The sequence below is a fragment of the Pimephales promelas genome, chromosome 14 (genome assembly GCF_988280905.1).
Source record: "Pimephales promelas chromosome 14, fPimPro1.hap1.1, whole genome shotgun sequence".
NCBI lineage: Eukaryota > Metazoa > Chordata > Actinopteri > Cypriniformes > Leuciscidae > Pimephales > Pimephales promelas.
This window is the reverse complement of record NC_142782.1, coordinates 17,896,941-17,917,233: the sequence shown is the minus strand read 5'-3', so window position 1 is coordinate 17,917,233 and position 20,293 is coordinate 17,896,941. Positions and strand designations below refer to the sequence as shown.

At 35.3% G+C, this 20,293-nt stretch overlaps 1 protein-coding gene across 1 annotated transcript in view; it reads right to left on the bottom strand.

The window, feature by feature from the left end:
• Window positions 1–499: 499 nt before the first annotated feature.
• The window catches only part of ralgps1 (Ral GEF with PH domain and SH3 binding motif 1), a 117,127-nt gene continuing 97,333 nt past the window's right edge, over window positions 500–20,293 (bottom strand). The window contains exons 10-21 of the mRNA XM_039680991.2: window positions 17,246–17,383; window positions 16,579–16,672; window positions 12,351–12,418; window positions 8,574–8,700; window positions 7,622–7,776; window positions 7,232–7,280; window positions 6,896–6,976; window positions 5,313–5,418; window positions 4,103–4,195; window positions 3,317–3,422; window positions 1,394–1,485; window positions 500–1,270 (exon numbers count right to left, since the gene is read on the bottom strand). Coding sequence (XP_039536925.2) covers window positions 1,241–1,270; window positions 1,394–1,485; window positions 3,317–3,422; window positions 4,103–4,195; window positions 5,313–5,418; window positions 6,896–6,976; window positions 7,232–7,280; window positions 7,622–7,776; window positions 8,574–8,700; window positions 12,351–12,418; window positions 16,579–16,672; window positions 17,246–17,383 — 1,139 coding nt within the window. The 3' untranslated portion in view covers window positions 500–1,240. The remainder of the gene's footprint in view (window positions 1,271–1,393; window positions 1,486–3,316; window positions 3,423–4,102; window positions 4,196–5,312; window positions 5,419–6,895; window positions 6,977–7,231; window positions 7,281–7,621; window positions 7,777–8,573; window positions 8,701–12,350; window positions 12,419–16,578; window positions 16,673–17,245; window positions 17,384–20,293) is intronic.

The window sequence follows — 20,293 nt, the reverse complement described above, 5'->3', positions numbered from 1 at the left end:
AAACATCATTGTGGTTTCCCCAGAGGATACATTATCCAGCATTAAACCCATCATCTGCTCTGATCAGAACAGTTGCTTCACTTCAGTCTTCCAGGACTTTATTTTACAACATTATGTCTATTATATCTAAAAAAATAATAATGTGCTGGTAAATATTAAATTGCCCCTAATATTTTTCAAATATTACCTTTCATGTAGTTTAATACAGCTGTTTGTTAATGAGGAAGCCTCCACAGCTTTTCAGATATGATAATAGGCATTTTGTTTCTGACTGGTGCTGTAAGTGGTAGACCAATCAGAACAGACTGGGCCAGAAAGCAGGGGTTGGTAAAAAGAAATCTTAAAAAAAAAAAAAAAAAAAAAAAAAAATTATACAATCTTTGAGAAATAAGGTGATGCGCAATGTATACATGAGAAAGTTAAACCTTTGATTCATGTAAACCTTAATCCAGGAGACCTCCAAAACAAAATTAGAAACCTTAAAATAGCATAATAGGGGCACTTTAAACAAATCTTTATTTTATCCTCAGGAAAACGAGACAACTGTGATGTCTCTACAGTGCATCTATTTTTTTATTTCCTTTTCTGTCATTAATATTTGATGTACTGTATGTAGTAGACAATTTATGTTCCTATGCTCATTGTCCAGGGATGTCACTTTTACTCTAAAATCTAATCTAACATGAATGGAACATAATTCTACAAGATTTAACAATACAAAGTCATAATTTTGGCACTTAATCACATGAAGACATCTATTAGACAAAGTTATTTTATACATGTAATTTACAACATTTCACGTGTACCTTAGGTTTTTCAGGTAAAAATAACAATAAGGTTTCAATTTGTTAACAGCAATCATACATTATTGTATAAATAAAAATAAATTGTATTATGAAGAAAATGAATTAACAATGAATAGTAAATTTATAAACAAACAATAACTTAGATGCTATCAAAATTATTGTTTATTGTTTATTTATGAAACCTAATGCATTAACTGACATTAACAAATTGAACCTTAGGTTACACGAGACAAGACCATCCTCTCGATACAGCTGTGTCAACAATGTTTGAATGCATTTTGGACTTTTTCCACCAGATACAGCAGCCACATTTCTGAATATGTTAGGCCTTTTAGTCTTACCATGAACATGACCTTCACACAAACTCTTCTACTCTAATGTCTTTCTCCATTAGGTCTGGTCCACTCGTTTGTTTACCATTTTCCAAAAAGCAGCTATTCAAAGGACATAAGGTTTGCTGGTATCTGTGGAAAACAATGTGATATTCTTTGAAATGAATTGCTTGTTAATTACACAACTTTTTTTTTCTAAATACGAGAACCTGTATAAAAATAAAAATCTATATTTTAATACAAGAACACACTTACCTGCGGTCTTGTACTCCTGCAAGCCTCAGCTAGATGTCTGTGCCAGATGATCGCAGAGAAACGTGATCCAGTCTGGAACTTGTAAACATTCCCTGAAACCACAGATTAAAACAAATGAACTTGCAACTTGAGTTTATCAAATGAAGTTGTGTGACATTGCAAATCTGCCATTTATAGAGTCAAAAGTCATTTCTTGAATACATTTTATTGTAGCAATGTCTCATTTCTTTCGTGGGAGATTATTCATCACTTTTGTGTATATTCGGTGTATGATTGCTGTGAAGGTTACCTCACCAAAGGCTAGTTAAATAAAATATGGTGGTGTTGCAACTAGCTGAATATGACACAAGGAAATCCCACCACAGCATTCAACAAAGTGTCTGCAAAAAAAAAAAAAAATACTATTCAACTATTCTTTTTTTTTTCTCTGTGGGCCTCGAATTAGTTTACGTAGTGTAACATCGCAGCGCTTCTGTGTTGTACGTCACATGCATCACACACATGATCAGTGTTGGCCAATAGTGAGCCTACGTGTGACATACAACATAGTAACGCTGCACTGTTACACTATGTGAACTCACTCAAGGCCCACAGAGAAGAAAATCAATAGTTGAATAAATTTATGTTTTTTTTTGCGCTCAAAGTATTCTCGTCGCTTGATAAACTTAAGGTTAAGCCACTGTAGTCACTTTTAACAATGTCTTTAATAACTTTTCTGGGCCGGAAAGTTTCAATCCCATAAAAGCCTATGGAGGAGTGATCCAGCTCTAAGATTTAATCAAAATATCTTAATTTCTGTTCCAAGGATGAACAAAAGTCTTACAGGTTTGGAACAACATGAGGTTGAGTAATTACTGACAGAATTTTTGGACGAACATCTCGGTTACGAATGATAACCCTCGTTCCCTGAGTAGGGAACGGAGACGTTTCATCGGAGGAGTTTACAACTTGCAGGTTCGCTATCTGATCTACAAATGTAAAGGAACCTTGGGCACATATCCGAACCAGGGTTTCAGGACAATGTGATTTGGCCTCCTAGCACCCTTAAGGAATCTGATGACCAGGTCATGCTTTCCTTATGACTACTGCATTGTGATCAGCGACTATTGCGACAACATTGAGGGTGAAAAGGGAGACAGCCTTCACTCCAACCCACCTTGCTAGAAGGAAAGCAAGACTCTGATCGGGCAAGTTCGGGGATTTTTCTGGCGGGAAGAAGACCATTCGACGAACAGGTTTCACTTCAAAGCATAGAGGCGGCCTTGTAGAGGGGGCTCTACCTCTGACCTGCCTCGAAAAGAACTGAGGCATCAATCTGACTGACCGAGTCCAACTCCATACCGAGATAAGAGATCCTCTGCGTGGGGCAGAGTTTACTCTTGTCGGCTGAGGTGCCGAAGCACCAAGTCCCTCTGATCGCACAACAGATCTCGCGAGTGAGCTATTATCAGCCAGTCGTCGAGAGTCGTCGTGGGAACAATGGCTGCCTCCATGACTTTCATGAAGACACGGGGCGATAGGGCCAAGGCAAAGGGTTAGGGTTCCGTTGTACTGATATGCCTGACTCTCAAATGCAAACTGAAGGTACACAAGGTTAATGTAATGTTTACAAAATGTACTATATTACAAAGTTTTCATTTAGACCCGAAACATTCATAGTAACTTGTACAAAAATGGCATTATATGACCCCTTTAAGCCCAGACACGTGAAACAGTGATCATGGCCGTCAAATGGCATGGCACTGGCAGGTGGGGCGTGGAATGTAAGTCCTGCATGCCAAATTTCATTGGCTCGTTTTAATTCACTCGAAGCCAAATGGTCTCCCTAGCGTGATCCCAATTCGTTGGAAAACTCCAAGATGTAGGAGTTTCCTAACGAAAGGGAACTATCCCTTTAAGCCACAAGTAATATATATTTAGTACCTCTTTCAGGATCAGTGAGCTGGAAAATATTTGGATGTTCAGGGTTTTCTGGCAGCGCCACAATCCAACCTGTCAGCGTGATCTTTTTACATGGCCTGGATTTATACTTGAGATAAAAAGCCACAATTACAAAGAGGTTACGCAAAGAAGTCAATTTAAATGTAAACTTCATTTAAGTTTAAATTTGAAAAAGCAACACTGATAATTCCTTGAATGCAGTTAGGATGAAAATAATTGATCTAAATTGCGTTCTTAAAGCTGAAGTGTGTGAATAAAATAACAACTGCTTTCAAACTTCTCCGTCTGCCATTGGTCGAGTCAAACAGACAAACCCCTTCCCAAATTAATTAAATAAGTTTGGATAAAATAATGAAATTGTTTTAATTAGCATGATAATAGGCTACATATAAATTATTTGACAATGTAAAGTCTAAATAATGGCTTAGATGCCAGTAAATAATACTGTACAATAATAATAAAACATACAGTAAGTAAAGCTCTAAGTCTATGTCCACATTAATCCGGATACATTTTAATTTCGTTTCGTTTGTGGACGGAAGGCCAAACCGGAGAGAAAAATATAAGTTTTCAAACGAAAACCTATTAGTGTGGACATAGCCTTAATAACATATCTCTCTAAATTGTAATGTAGATGCATGCATTTTCTGTAAAGCTGCTTTGAAACAATATGTATTTTAAAAAGCGCTATACACATAAATGTGAATTAAACTGAATTGAATTGAACTCTGTTTTCTCACTGGATTGAAGTAATAATTAATCACTTACATGTCTTCGCTCATTTGCTCTTAGAGCTTTAGAACCAAAATAGATGAGAATGGAGCTGGATAAGACAATCCAGTAGCGCTTCCAGGATGAGAGCTGGCGTAAAGAAAACAAGAGTCAACTTCAAATCAACTTAAGAGACAGATTAAGTGCTCCTCTATTAACTCTAACAGACATGACTATTTTATTGACCGTATATCCATCTTTATTCCTTTATTAATTTACTAATAACCAAGAGAGACCCATTTAAACTTAGATTTCTTAAGTCTAGTTCAAGCATTTTCCAAAGACGTGGATTCACAAGTACCCGAGCCAAGAATATACATTACAGTCACCATGCCTGCTTTTATTTGATTGAAAAATGCAGTAAAACAGTAACATTGTGAAATTTCACATTTTGTGAAATGTTTATATTTTAGTAATTACTTTTTATTTTATTTTAATTTAAAATGTGATGTATTCCTTTAATGGCAAAGCTGTATTTTCAGCATCATTACTCCAGTATACAGTCAGTGTTACATGATCCTTCAGAAATCATTCTAATATGCTGATTTGGTGCTCAAGATACATGTATTATTATTACCATCAATTTTGAAAATAGATGTGCCACTTAATATTATTGAGGAAACCGTGATGCATTTTTGTCAGGATTAGAAATCTTTATTAACAATGTTAAAGTCTTTACTGTCACTTTTGATCAATTGAATGCATACTTTCTGAATCAAAGTATTACAGTAAGTTTTGTACTGTACTTGCAAGTACTTGTGCCTTGTCTTTTTGATGTAAAATGCAACTTTTTTTTGCCTCATTTCATCAAAACTTTCTGGACAGGTATGATCACTGCATCCTTAAAATTTAACCCAATAAGGGTCATATTTTCTTGGACATTAAATCTGGCAAATGACAGCATAGTCTACCCAAAGACTTATTGTAAATATAGATGTTGAACATTATGTTGAAAGTGTTTCAGTTTCAAACTGCAGTCCCGGTTTCCTTCTTTCATGTCAAGATTTTGAAGTATTTACTGTTATCATGGTTTAAATAGGCTCATTCAGATTTTGCAAAACATTGAGTGTGCTTATAAGAGACATTTGGACAGCGCCTTACCTACACATAACACACACAAGAAGCATGCCAGCTAACGTACCTGATAAAAATACCTAGTCATGTTTAATGTTTGAAATTTGACAGATAAATTTGACTGCACACTTACAGTTGGCTTTTTACCCTCCTTCATAAGTGTCTTTCTCCGGAGGGGTCCTTCAATGGTTATGCTGCTCAAAGAACTGCATTCATAGCTGGATACGGACCCTGGGGTGCTGATGAGGAAGTTAGAGGATCATATTTACTTTGGGTGGGCGGTATAACCAAAATTCTATTTCACCATATGACTAATTTTATTTCACGGTAACGATATATTTCACAATATAGTTATTTATATATGTAGTTATTCTCGACAACAAAAAAAAAAAAAAAATCGACAAAAGGGTCTGTGTATCTTCTATCTATAAATTACAGGAACGTCTGTCTGTGTGTGTCTGTCTTTTAATCGCATAACTCTCGAACCGTTAGTCTGATGGATCTCAAACTTGACAAGTGTCTTGCTAAGGGCACGAGTGAGTGCAGTGCCGAGTTTGACGTTGTTTGGATTACAAATGCAAAAGATATCACTAAATATATCGCTAAAAAAAGTACACATTGGCTTTTTCCGCTCTAGCTGCTGGCCACTCCCCCACGGGCATTTTGCACTATTAATAAATAAATCCAAATAATTTAGAAATAAAAAGTACTTCATCTTGTTTGATTTTTCTTTTATTTGGTAAACTATTTATTTGGTAAACTATTTTCATAGCTAAATATAGTAAACAAAACACACTCATCAACTTTTAGATGAACTGCCCCAAACTGATTGATATTAAATACAACTCAAAGGTGCAATCAAACTTTAAATTAAGTGTTGCTGAATAATTTTTCAATCTCATGTTATTGCTTTACTTCATCAATCAGTTTATAATATTTGAATATATTATATTGAACTATTCTATTCATAATAAAATTAGTTACTTTTAATTTTAAAGGATATTAGTAATACAGATTGGCTGACCCGTACTGTACATGCTGTCAATGGATGGACGATCTGACAGGATTAAAGCTATACCTCCGGCTGAGTGGCCTGACTTCTACACCTATTCGATAGAGTAACCGAGTGTACTGTAAAGAGAAACTGAGGGCATACAAATCCTTAGATGCCTTTAACTCTGTGATGAATGGTCACGTACAAGACTTATGTGTATGATCCGCAGTTCTGCCTAGCCAGCGCCGAGAAGATGACAATGTAAAGAGTGACATACGGTGCAATTTTAATGATGTGAATATTTTCTATAAATAAAAATTCCAGATACAGTATATTCATTTTTAATTGATTATTTCACCGAACAACAGGATGACATTTAATAATAATAATAATAATAATAATTTAAGTTCCTCATTATGTAGCCGAATCTGTGCTAGTTTTTGTAAATTATTATCCGCCTCCAGCTGTCCATTTGTTTTGCTTCCAGTTAATGCTGTGACGTAATTGTGACGCCGCTGCAAAAGGGGTCTATACACGGAATTAAAAAAAAATCTGTTATGGTTGACATTTTCTACCGCGGTAATATATACCGCTATACCGCCCAGCCCTAATATTTACCTCTTGGTTTCCCCAAGCATGATGTAATAAGGATATGCAAATAAATTGGAAAAAAGGCAATAGTATAAATTTGAGTTGTGTGCTTTATGGACACACATACCTACCTATAAATATAACTTCTGCTTCTAGGAGAGTTACAGATCGGGACTCGCCAGTTTGGACCAAGTGTTGCATACATACGGCCTCTGAAAGTGATCAGAAGGAGGGATGTGTTTTTCATTTGTATTAAGAAAACAGTCACAGATAAATAACAAACATGTTGACAGTGAACATTGCTACGTAAAAACGCAAATGTGTAGAACTGAAAATGTGTAGAGGGAAAAAGGACAAAATACACACACACACACACACACACACACACACACAAGACAAAATAGAAAACACCAATTGCAATCTATATTCTATTCTAATGAATAATAATGATGTGTAATTAGTCTTACCTCTCAACAGTACTTGATAATTCATCACTAAAAGAGCTCTCTCTACTGCCTACAGATGGACAGAGAAAAGATTAATGTCAAGAAAAACAAACATATTCTCTTTTTTTTCTTGTAATAAATTAATGAAAGGTGGTAACAGAAAAAATCCACAATGAAGATGACAGGTCTTTAAGAATAAATGAATGTTAAGTTTTCAAAAGGCAAAAACCCACTGCACAAAATCTTGAACACCACTCCCATCTAGTGGTGAAAAATAAAATACAAACACATTTCCAACACAGCAGCAATATTTGATGTTACTCCTAAATTAGGACACAGACATCCTTGCACTAATCCTGTGTTAGTGGAACAAAGACTGAGATTGTGTACAATAGAAATAAACTGCAGTACCCAGTGAGATGCCGTTGGTAAATACTGAATCATGTGTGTGGTTTCTGACAGGACTGTGAGACTCTAAGAAGCTGTCATCCAGTAGGTGTCGAGCCTTTTCTTTTGCAGGGAATGTCGCACTTTTACTCTCCACTACACCAAACTGGCACATCATACTGTGACGGGTGAAGTGAAACAGAGAGAGGCAGTCAGATTAAGAAATGTGCTCCCTCGTGAAAAAGCTGTGCAGTTGTATTGAATGTGAACTTGCAGATAATATAATACTAATGAATGAAATGTCCACTAAAGTGTACTTGAAGAGAGTACACTTTTATGACTTTGTTTCTTAATACACTTAAGTAACCGTTAAAAAAGTGCACTGAAAAAAAATGTCACATTAAAAGTTTTACTTTAAAATTCTTCAAAATCATTGTTTTACTCTTTTGTAATTCTTTAAAAAATACACTTATTTTGATGTGTTGACTAACATACTAAAACACAAGCAAGGTACTTGATTATAAGTTCAACTGTAGTGTTATTCAATGTTACATTTAAAATTAACATACCCGAAAATCACTAAAATGCAAGTTTGAATAGAAATTAAATTAAATCATAATTTAGTTTACTTAACAGTTCATTAGTAAACTTAAACCATGTTTTCAAATAAAATAGAACTGTGAAAATATATATAAAGATAAGCATAACACTATGGTGCAGCTAATTGCATTTATCAATTTAAAATATAATACATTCTTATTTCATTGTGTCTGAAAACATTGCATTAATTTCACAATTACACATATATTATCATTCCTGTAATAAATACTCTTTTTAAAACTATGCTACATTTTAAAAAGGTTAAAGGCAACTGCTTTTATCTCCATTTTGGAGCAAAGTTGTATGTTTTTTTATTTATTTGATTTCCTTGTGTTGTGATTGATTAACTTTTCACACAATGTACTGTGACACTTACTTATTTCCCAGACTGTGGCTCTTTCTGTGTCGGGCAGGGGGTGGTGTTGGGAGGTGGGCAACCACTGATGTATCAGGACAGGTTGGTCGTCGGTTATACCGACTAAGGTTATACACTTCTGATGGACCTGTACACACACATGCACACACACACACACGTGTTCATGTTTTAAGGGGACTTTCCACACTGTAAAAAAATATTTTCACAACATATTTTCTTTTGTCAAATCAACTTTAGAATAATTTATTTAGTTGAGATAACTTATTATTTTGAGTTTCTGATGATTAAATTAATCTCCTTCTTTGAATTAACTCACTTTTTCCAGTTCAATCAACTTAAAATTTTAAGGCAACCCAGGTTACTTACTTTTTTATGTTAAACCAATAATATTTTTTTACAGTGTAGTAATCACAACATTTTTTCTTTTGTCAAATCAACTTAAATAATTTAATTAGTTCTGATAACATAGCATTTTGAGTTTCTGATGATTAAATCATTCTCCTTCATTGTATTAGCTCCCTTTTTCCAGTTCAATGAACTTAAAATTTTAAGGCAACCAGGTTGCTTACTTTTTTTAAGTTAAACCAACAATATTTTTTTAATCACAACATTTTTTCTTTTGTCAAATCAACTTAAATAATTTATTTAGTTAAGATAACATAGAATTTTGAGTTTCTGATGATTAAATCATTCTCCTTCATTGTATTAACTCACTTTTTCCAGTTCAATGAACTTAAAATTTTAAGGCAACCAGGTTACTTACTTTTTTAAGTTAAACCATCAATATTTTTTTACAGTGAATAGACATAATGATTTTTATACTGTACAAACTGTAAATACTATCCCATAACCATAAACCTACCCATCACAGAAAATGTTCTGCATTTTCATCATTTCATTGTGATTTATAAGCTGTTTTCCTCATGAGAACCAAAACATTTCCTCACAAGATCAAAGTTGTCGGCATTGCCATCCTTTTGGGGTAATTTTGTTCCCATAATGTAGGGCATACCTGTCCTGAACACACACACAGACACGCACGCACGCACGTCTGCACACACGAACATTTGCACACACACTCCATATCAAGGTCTTAAATGTCTCCTTACTTGTTAAAACATTGAAGCTACATTGAAACATAGATCACTAGATTGTAGCTGCATTTGTAAAGTCTGTTCCTGTTCTGTTCAAAACAAACCACCACAAAATGCTTACTGAGCACCAATTAAAGAGTGTGGATAATTAGAAAAGATATGGCCCTTAGAAAGTCAACAGGAATAAAACATTGGAAAGTAGTTCCACTTCATGTCAAAGAGGACGGCTCAGTTTCTCAAAGCTGGCCTGATAAACAAGAATGTCCCTCTGAAGTAGCAAAAATAAGTCAGTCAGTGAAAATGTTCCCTGCAGTAATGTTTACAGGCCTTTTTCCACAGTTAAGTCAAACCAGAGTAGGATGTGTGGACATTTTGTAAATGGCTTTTGAGTATTAGGAGTATAATATTAATCATGACATCCCCTTCCGTCTTTTATAGTACATTAATAGGTCTCATAATGGGTAAGAAGACCCTTTACCTAAATGAAAATGGGATTTCTTCCCAACTAGCAATCAGAAGAGACAAGCTAAGTGATGTCAGTAGGGAGTGAATCATTAAAGGCCTTACAAACACTAGATATATAGGCCAGGAAAGCATAGTGGCCAACAGAGACTTCTCAAGAGTGGCAATGGATAATAATCAAGCGTAGCGGGAGTCTCAGTTTATCCACGTATACTAAAATGAATATGTTGCCTATCATTGTATACATATATAAGCTCCTTCAGTATTATCAGCAGGTATCGCGTTTCTCAGGAGCAAATTACCCTCCTCCATCCCCAGCTCATCCTCTCGTCAGTCAGGATTTGGTATTTTGATTCCCTGATGAATTATGTTGTACATGAAAATATTAACATTAATGATACAGTATCTGCAATACATTCGTGTTGGTTCTGTTCTGTTTACCCTGAGGTTTTTTTTTTTTTTCCTGCTCTCCCTGCTCTTATCCATGCTAGGCTGCATTAATGCACAGGGAGTTCTTGAATAATTGAATAAAACAGAATAATTCAAACTGTTTAGTTTTGATGTGACATATTATGCACATTTTCACCATGCATTTCATATTAAGTTTAATAGATAAGAAATATGTTTAAGGTTAATGTTTAACTTCTAAAATTAAGAGCAGGGGTGTGTTTCCCAAAGCCAACTATGGACACACACGTACACATTTAAAAAACTTCATTATAAATGTATTTGCACTTATTTGTATCATATTAACAGCGATAATCAGATGTTGTCGCTGACTAGTTTTGTCATAGTAACGTTCCATGTGAAGCTAATGAGGAAATGTATTTCATTGCTACTTTCACCAAGTGCGTTCCAAACAACTTCATAATGACACACAAGGTCCCTGCTCCCTCCACTTCAAGGGCTCTGTAGGGCATAGGGATACTCACTTCAGATTGGAATTCAACCCTAATAATTAATAATTAACATATAATATATAACTACATAAAATAATTTCAATAAATCATCACAAATAATGCAACTTGGAAACGTCTCCTCTTAAATTGCATGCTTACTTTTAGAAACAATTTCTCAAGCTATATACTGTAACAAAAAAGTTGAACGAGTGAGTTTGTGTAAAAAAACGTAAAAAAAAAAAACTTGACATCCCTGAATTAAAAAAAAAAAAAAATCTTGATTTTGACAATGCTGCTTGATAAAAAAAAAAAAAAAAAAAAAAAACATATTCTTTCCATATCCATTCTCAACCTAGATTTCTCCACGAGTTTGGCCAGTGTGGCAGCACAGCTGTTACAACCATAAAATGCTCAATGTAAAACAGGAAACATCCTAATTGCTCATCCTCTCTTGAGAGGAACTGACTTACACCGTGATCTCATTCAAACTCTTCAGTAACTTAAGTTTCTTGTCTTGACGTACAAGGACCAAAAAGTCTTTTTAAACATATTTCTACTCAGTACTGTGTTCCTCCATGAGTGAAATTTGTGTGATTAAGGGTATAAAAATACTTGCACAATGGATGTGGAACACAACATCATTCCTGTTATGATGAACGGGGGGCACTATTTTTATATTTTACCTATTTTCATTATTAACTACACAAACTAACCAAGTTATACAGTAATAACTCACAAAATTGTGAAATAAAAGAAATAAACATGTGCCTTTGCCAGGCACAAATCGATTTTACTGATTTATCTGTTTAAATCTGTTTATGTACCGGTAGTCTTTGATACCACATTGGGTTTTAAACTTCATGCACGACTGAAAAGAGAAAAAGCTTATGCATTTTAAGTCAAGATTTAACTTTAACCTACAAAGGTCTATCTGAAATTTACCAAAGGCCACCATGATCCAGAAAGACGGCTCCTTCAGAGCCACTCTACAAAAGGCAGGTGGTTTTAATCTGCCACGCAGAAAATAATAAGCTCGTGGGAGAATTGAAGAAAAGTCGCTCTTTTTAAACAAGCGTCTGTGGGATGATGTAGGTTCATGAATGCTAGGTTACATGGGTCTTACTCTTTTATTGTCCCTCCAACACACACATCTTCAGAATCCCTCCAACCAACAATGATTTCCAGACAAGCAGAAAACCAACACCTCTCCAGTCAGGTAGAGCTGAAATACCAAATTACTGACGATCCTCCATTTTTCCACTGGTGATCATAACTCAGAAAAAAAAGAGGAGTTTTTGAGAAGAGTAGATTGAACAAATTACCTCCAAGGTCTTCTTTGGAGGATACCAGACGAGGTGAGCTGTTCCCAGGTTCAATCTTCAACGATAGCCTGTATAAAAGGGTTGTGAAAGGGTTATAGTCAATAAAATATAATTTTTGGCCATATGGTTTAAACTACAGAAACATTAATACAGTCTTCATCAGTATTTCATATGCTTATACACAATAAGTCCTTTTCAAGCTCAGCAATTATGCTCTGATACGGGAAAATATCAGACTATTGTTTTTGAAGCATAGCAGTATTACTAGAATATTAGCTGTTTTTAGTAACTATAAATCACATATTATTGCCTTATTTTGCATGACCATATTCTACTTCCCTTAGTCCTACCCAATACCTAAATTTAACAACTACGTTACTAACTATTAATATGCAGTAATTAGGAGTTTATTGAGGCAAAAGACATAATAGTGAGATAATACTCTCTTAATAGTGAGAATTGAACCCTAATCTCAAGTGTGAACATAAACACACACACACACACACACGCACACACACGCACACACACACACACACACACACAAATATGTTTGTATTTATGTACAAGGGTTGGACAATGAAACTGAAACACTGGCCAATGTTGGAGGTTTCACATCTATATGCCTGGCGGCCAATCTTCAGAGTGAAGCACGGGTGGATCAGTGATGGTTTGAGCTCCAATACCATGACAATCCTGATTGTATTTGATGGACACGACACTGCCGAGGACTACCAAACCCTTCTGGAGGATCATGAGCACCTGATGCTCAAACCGTGTATCAGCATGATCATGCACCAACACACACAGCAAGACTTGTGACAGAAGGGTTTGATGAAGATGAAAGTGACGTTGAACATGCACAGTCACCAGATCTGAATATTCCTGAGGTGTTTTGGAGGAGCGAGTCCACCAGCATCATATAGTGACCTGGACACTGTTCTGGAAGAGGAACGGCTCATAATCCCTCTGGTCACTGTGAAGGACTTCTATCTGTCATTCCCAAGATGAATTGGTGCTGTATTTGGATGCAAAATGAGGCCCTCACCATACTAACAAATTATTGTGTTGTAAAACCAGGTGTTTCAGTTTCATTGTCCAACCCCTGTATGTATATATATATATAAATACAAACATACACATACACAAAAAAAAAAATCTGTTGGCTCGGGTACATTGGGTTTGAGATAAATACATTTTTTCAAAGTTCATGCGTGTTTTAGAAAGTAATGAAAAAAAACAAACAAACACTTTTTAGGCAAAATTTAACACATTTCTGAAAATGACCTCTTTATAGCCAGCTCCATTGAGATCGCTGTAACAGCAGTGCCAGATGGCAGGACATGCTGTAAGTGTAGGCTAATGGTTTTAAGACTGTTACCCTGGATCGCTGAGGTTTTCCAACCCCACAGACTGCCAGACGATGATGTCATTCCCCACAAACACAACTATTACCCTGCAGTCCCTTCTATTCCACCAAACCCATTCTCCTCTGGCGGCCCTGTATCCTTTGGTGTTGTCAGAGGACTCACATGGAGCCCAGTGACTGTCTGAATGTCTACACTTTATATACAGTATGCACTTAATTATGGTGCAATGAATACACTTTCATTAACAGGACCTCTTTGGGTAAAAACAGAGTTGTCTTTTGTACAATACATTATTGTAATGATCTTTTGACCAGACACACTATTACCAGATAAAGAATTTAAAACAAATAATTTAAAGCTTATTTATTTACACCTGAAATAGCGTCTCCATTGGTGTTACATCTTTATGACTTCATGTATTTCTCATTAATATGGCACAGACTCTATATAAACACTTGTGTCTGCATGGCTTAGTTTCACTTGAAAAGGTTCATCTGATACTGAAGTAAGCCAGGCAAGTAATTTTTTTAACGAAGCATGGAAAAAACTTGTGAATTATGTCACTGTGCCAAAAAGGTGTCTTTCTTCATTTTCTCATATGGACTTGTGCTTGAAAGCTTTACCAGACCAACAGCTTTAACTCATTACTGTCGTCAGTCAGAATGGGCCTCTAGAAATGATTCAGTAAGGGTAAATTACACCAAAGCAAAATAATCCTTCTTTCTTCTAAGGAAACAACTCAAGAAGATCTTGAATATATATCTCACAAGATTATACAAATGTCAGGTCTTTCATATTAAAATAAAACATATTACATTGTCACAATTATGGTACAGTTCTTTCTGTCCCCTTAAAAAACAAAACATGTTAATTACTATTAGATATGTTAAAAGTGCCCTAGTATTTGAAACTGAATTTATCTTGACATAGTTAAATAACAAGAGTTCAGTACATGTACATGACATACAGTGAGTCTCAAACACCATTGTTTTTGAAAAACAACACTGAAAAATAGGCAAATCTCCACATAACACCGACTTATTTTCTAACCTGGGATAATATCAAGCATACTTCTACAAGTGGTAAACTAGTGATTTTATTAACAATCATTTACACTGTCTTATCTAGATCCAGCGCAAGATCCTAGTACAGTAACAAATAGCAAACTCCAAGTAACGAGCATACATAACTAAATAGTATGACAAAGTATTTACACTGAGGATATTATTTCTTGCCTGCGTTGTCATATAAATCTACAAAATAATACTGTAGAATGTATATAAATTCCCTTTCGCCAAATAATTTTATTTTCGTCTATTTCATCAACAGGGGCTATACTGTAGTTGCTCACAGATAATGTTGGCTGACTCGATCCTTCTAGCTAACGTCACATTCTCCACCACATAAGTTAAAGCTATATTTATTTGACAAGGCATCTAACGTTAGTCCATTTGTTCAAATGTTTTAATTTTTGAAATCTGACGTATGATTATTTTACACGCTTGAGTGCACCACAGCCCTTGGGTACTAATGATGTAGGCTGCCAAACAGATGATCCTATCGTCTTGTGTAAGGGAACACAGCTGTCTTTGAACACAATGAGGCCGCAGTGAAACAGCCAATCAGAGCAGAACTCCTCATTACTATTCATGACCCTTCCAAATAAGGTAAATACAGACCATTTCATTCTAGGGCCAGTTGAAAATGGACCTGTAAAACCATATCTGGACATTTGTAAAAGCCACATACCCTCTATGTAGATATAAAAGAAAAAATTAAAATAGTATTTATTAGACTATTATCTTAATTAAAAATAAACGTGAAATCTGTTTCCCCCCTTAAAATGGTGATTTTGGCCTTTCACAGTTTAGAGGTCATGAAATGTACATACATAGACTTTATTTATGGGAAACATCAATGTGTCAATAATTACAAAAACAGCAGATGCCAAACTATCAGTTTAATTTAGGTTTAAGCCAGTCGGCATAAACACACACATATACATATTGTATACATATATAAACTTTGACACCCAGCTTGAAAGAGTCAACACCTAACTGGAAAGTAACTAACACATCCACATGGAAACAGTGGAAATATGGGCATCCAGAATTTTGCAATTCCCAATGTTGGGTTTAAAAGTGTCTAGACAGCAAGAAATTGGACCGCAATAAAACCACCTGCCCTTTGTGCAAGACAGACAGACAGGACCACACAGTAGGTCTAAAGAGAACTACCGGAGGAAACAGGGAAAAGTCACTTAATAATGATGAAAACATCAATGCTATGCTTGTCTTTGTAGAGGCAGAAAGCCACATGTATGCATAATGCATAACACATGTAGCATGTAACATTGAAGCATTTCTAAAATGGTACTTTTACAATATTTTTTTCACAACATTTATTTTGTCATACATCACCTAATGTGTATGGCACATTTTTCATTTCAGAAAACCATATTAAATAAGACCGTGCAAGGAAAATAAATTGTACATAATGTAAAGGAAATAGGGATTATATTGTAGCATAAAGTCATGCCAAGCTGGTGCGCCTGTGGCCGGGAAAATTAGGTGCTTGGTCGGCCTTTGGGCCATGCAGCCAAACCAAGAAGGCTTAAAGTCCACAGATAGCACATGTTTTAATAAATACTATAGGCAGCTGGGTAAAATGAATTGTTAAAACAAGGGAGGGTCTTGATTCACGGGCGTCTTCCAGATGTGGGTAGTTTAAAGTGAAAGCTGGCATAAACATTTAAGAAATGCAATAAATTGCAGGGCAGAACGCAAAGCAAAAATCACCCAAAACAACCAATTCATCTGAATAAATGCTACTGAGCATTACAATGTGTTTAGGTAACTTACGTGTAATTGTCATCCTCCACAAACTTCTGAAGCTCCTCGATGTAGCGCACAGACATCAAATACTTCTGCACGTGTGGTAACATGACCAAATGATCTGTGGTGTGAATAAATGTGGAGATGAAATGTAAATTATCTGCCATCAGCACATAGACTGTGTGCAGGTTCATATATGTTTGCTTTCCTTTTTTATTTCGATCAATCATGTTCATGTTTATTTCTAGTTCAATCATACAACTCTAGAGGGTGCTGACTGATAAGTCCTTTACATGAAATCTGCCTCTGCTGATCCTGCAGCCAATGAGATTGCTTGCTCAACATTTCTGAACCCAGTCAGGTTCATTGTTTGTAGTAAGCTTGTCCTGCAGTCCTTCAGAGTTCCTCTGAAACCACACCCCCTCCCACCTCCCCCAGCTCCACCTGCCTATTTGCTACAGGATTTATGTATGACTATTTATGCAGCAGCGACATATCTTACATTCTAACAGCAGCTGTTAGCTGTAGCAAGTACATACTTGCTCTGCAGAAACAATAATCAACAGCAGTAGCAGCATTAACATAATTCAATAACCTGCTAAAACTATGGAAGATGAAATTTTAAAAAAAAGTAAATGGTACTTGCAAAATAATAATGTAATAAGAAAATTAAAGTTTTTTATTAGCAACGTACCATAGTTACAGGACACCTGTAGGTCGGAGATGATGCGCAGTAGATTGTTCATCTGATTGGTTCTTTGCTCAGTCTCGATGATGCTGTCAGAAGCAGGGTAGGCGGAGTCAATGTAGGTCATATCAAACAGGTATATTCCTAATGTAAACAGAGAAGAAAACGTGTTTATAGAGGGAGATTGTTTTATTCATAATTAATGTTTTCTCTTTCAATTGTAACTCAAAAGGTGAAATTCAGAAAACTTTGGTTGGTCACTTTTGATGTCTTGGTCACTTTTTTTCCCCATGCAGGTGGAATATATATATATATATATATATATATATATATATATATATATATATATAATGTATAGTGCATGATTTGTATGGACTTTTATGACACTTTTATGCTGACAGTTCCTATTTACAGTTACTTATTCAAAAGTCTGGGGTCAATACAACTTTTTAATGAAAATAATACTTTACATTTATTTAAGTTATAAATGATATATCATACTGTTAATATTTATATTACAATACCTCTATTTCAAATACATGCTGTACTTTTGAACATTCCATTCTTAAAAGAATCCTAAAACATTTATTATGGTTTCCAAAAATATTAGGCAGCAAAAATATTTTCAATATTGATAATAATGAGAAATGCCCCAAATCAGCATATTTGAACGATTTCTGAAGGATCATGTGACACTGAAAACCAGGGTAAAAATCTGACCGCCCCAAACCTCTGAATGGGCCATCGGTTACTACCTTTTGCGCTTCATGGAATGGATTATAAGAAGTACTGTAATTGATTATTTTTTGGGGGGTGAAGTATCCTTTAAAGATGGGTTTAAAACAAACTTCTAAAACATATAAAAAAATCCACATACTATCCACACATCAGGGCGCTGAACTCAGTGTTGTGAAACTTCAAGGCTTTCCATTTTCCACTCTTTTACCACATCTACACATTTAGTTCAGAGAGAACTCTCTCCAGGACTCTCATGAACACTGGTAATTGTCAGGTAACGTGGACAAAACTAAATGGCATGCAGTGTCTGGCCTGAAAAGAGTGGCCTGGAGCTATTGACTGAATGTTCTTGCTTGCTTGCTGGAGTTCTGTTTCCTCTAAAGGATTCATGAAGCAGCTTGCTAATAAGCAGGTAGAGGTTACGAGTCTGTTAATGAGTGCAGTTAGTCGAAACTGAAGAGTGAAGATGTACTTTACACAGTCAGTGGGATGAGTCTGCTTTCTCACGCCAAGCCTTTAAAGACTATCTGTGGCTAAACTTAAATTACAGGAAGGTGAGAGTGGTTCTCAGTGAGTGAAGAAAGCAGGATAAGTTAGCTCAGTAAAGTGAATCGGCAGCTAAAAACTTTCAGTATAGCCCCACAACAACTTCTCTCCCACTCTATTGTTAAACCAGATGCCACACTTGTTCTCTGTAATTGTAAAATATGGTCAATGTTCTTCTCAAATGGCCAGAAGTGGATAGTTTTGACACCTGGTCCTGAGCTTGAATAAACAGATCTTCTGTGGTTGATAGCTCGTATTACTGCTCAGATCTGATGTGTAGCCTATATTAGCATGAAACTATGATTTCACTTGAAAAAACAAAACAAAAACCAAAAAAAAAAAAAAAATGCAGGGTTAACCTTATATGGAATACTACTGGAATACTATTATCATTCAAAAGTTTAGGATCAGTAAGATTAAATAAAATGAATAAATAAGTTTTAATTTTCAGCAAGGATACATTAAATTGATATATAAAAATGACATTTATAATGTTACAAAATATTTCTATTGAAAACAAATGCTGTTCAAAAGCTCCGTTTTCAATTAAATGAATATGTTGAAATACACTGATACAATACATTGATATACTGTATATATACAGTATATACAGTATATAGTATACACACACACACACACACACACACACACACATATATATAGGAAAATAGTCCGCTGGCATAGGTCAACACGCAATTTCATTCTCTGAATATAAGCTTAATAAAGCCTGAACCTCGTTGTCGGTCCATCGGTCATATTTTTAAAACTTGTTTGTTGATACGAATAGTAAAAAAAACTGTTACTGCACACACCGCAACAGATAAAAAAAAAAAAAAAAATAGTGATTGAAATAAAGTGCTGCATGGAGTCAACCAATCAAAATGTGGCATGAACTCAACCAATCAGCTTGTTCAGCACCCAAGTCCCACCGCTGAAAGTTTCGGAACTTGCCAGCAGGGACTTTCGGATGGGGAAATATTTACCCAGAACTTCATTTAGACCCTGGTTTCTGCAGAGTTCCTAGGGAAAGTTCATGCGGTGGAAACGTGGCTTATTACTGTTTTTATTCAAAGAAATGCAACATCTGTGAGGTACAGTAAAGAGACTTCTTTCAAAAACATCAATATTACCGACCCCAAACTTTTTAATGGCAATGTCTATAAATATTAGGGCTGTCAAGCTTTTACAAATTTCAAAATTATACGACGTAGTGATTAATTAATCTAATTAATCTAGTTCCTGCGGTGGAAATGCGGCTTATTACTGTTTTTTACTGATTAATTAATCAAATTAATCACCCCCAAAAGTTAATTTAAAGTCATTTAAGTCTTTTAAGCTTCAACAGCCATGAGGGTGAGTAAATGATGACAGAATTTTCATTTTTGGGTGAACTATACAGTACCTTTAATGTTTTAATGCTTTAATGTATTAATATGGAAAAATTAAGGAAAAAAAAAAAAACTGCCAGAAGGTAGCAGTATATCTAAGTGATTAAGTAATTGATTCATTTGATTCGTTTAAGTGACTGATTTATTCAGGGATGAAGTAAATGTCTCTCTTTATGAATGGGCAATAAAATCAGTGGTTCACTCGATTGGCAAAAAAAAAAAAAAAAAAAAAAAAAAAATCTGCGGGACCAATAAATGATCTGGAAGTATAGCAAACACTAAAATTGGCATTAAAGTCACAGAAATAGCCTAAAGCATGTGTCGAGTTTGCATGTTGGTCAGGGAGGTCAGAGATTGACCCTGACAAACTTCCTGTGAGTAT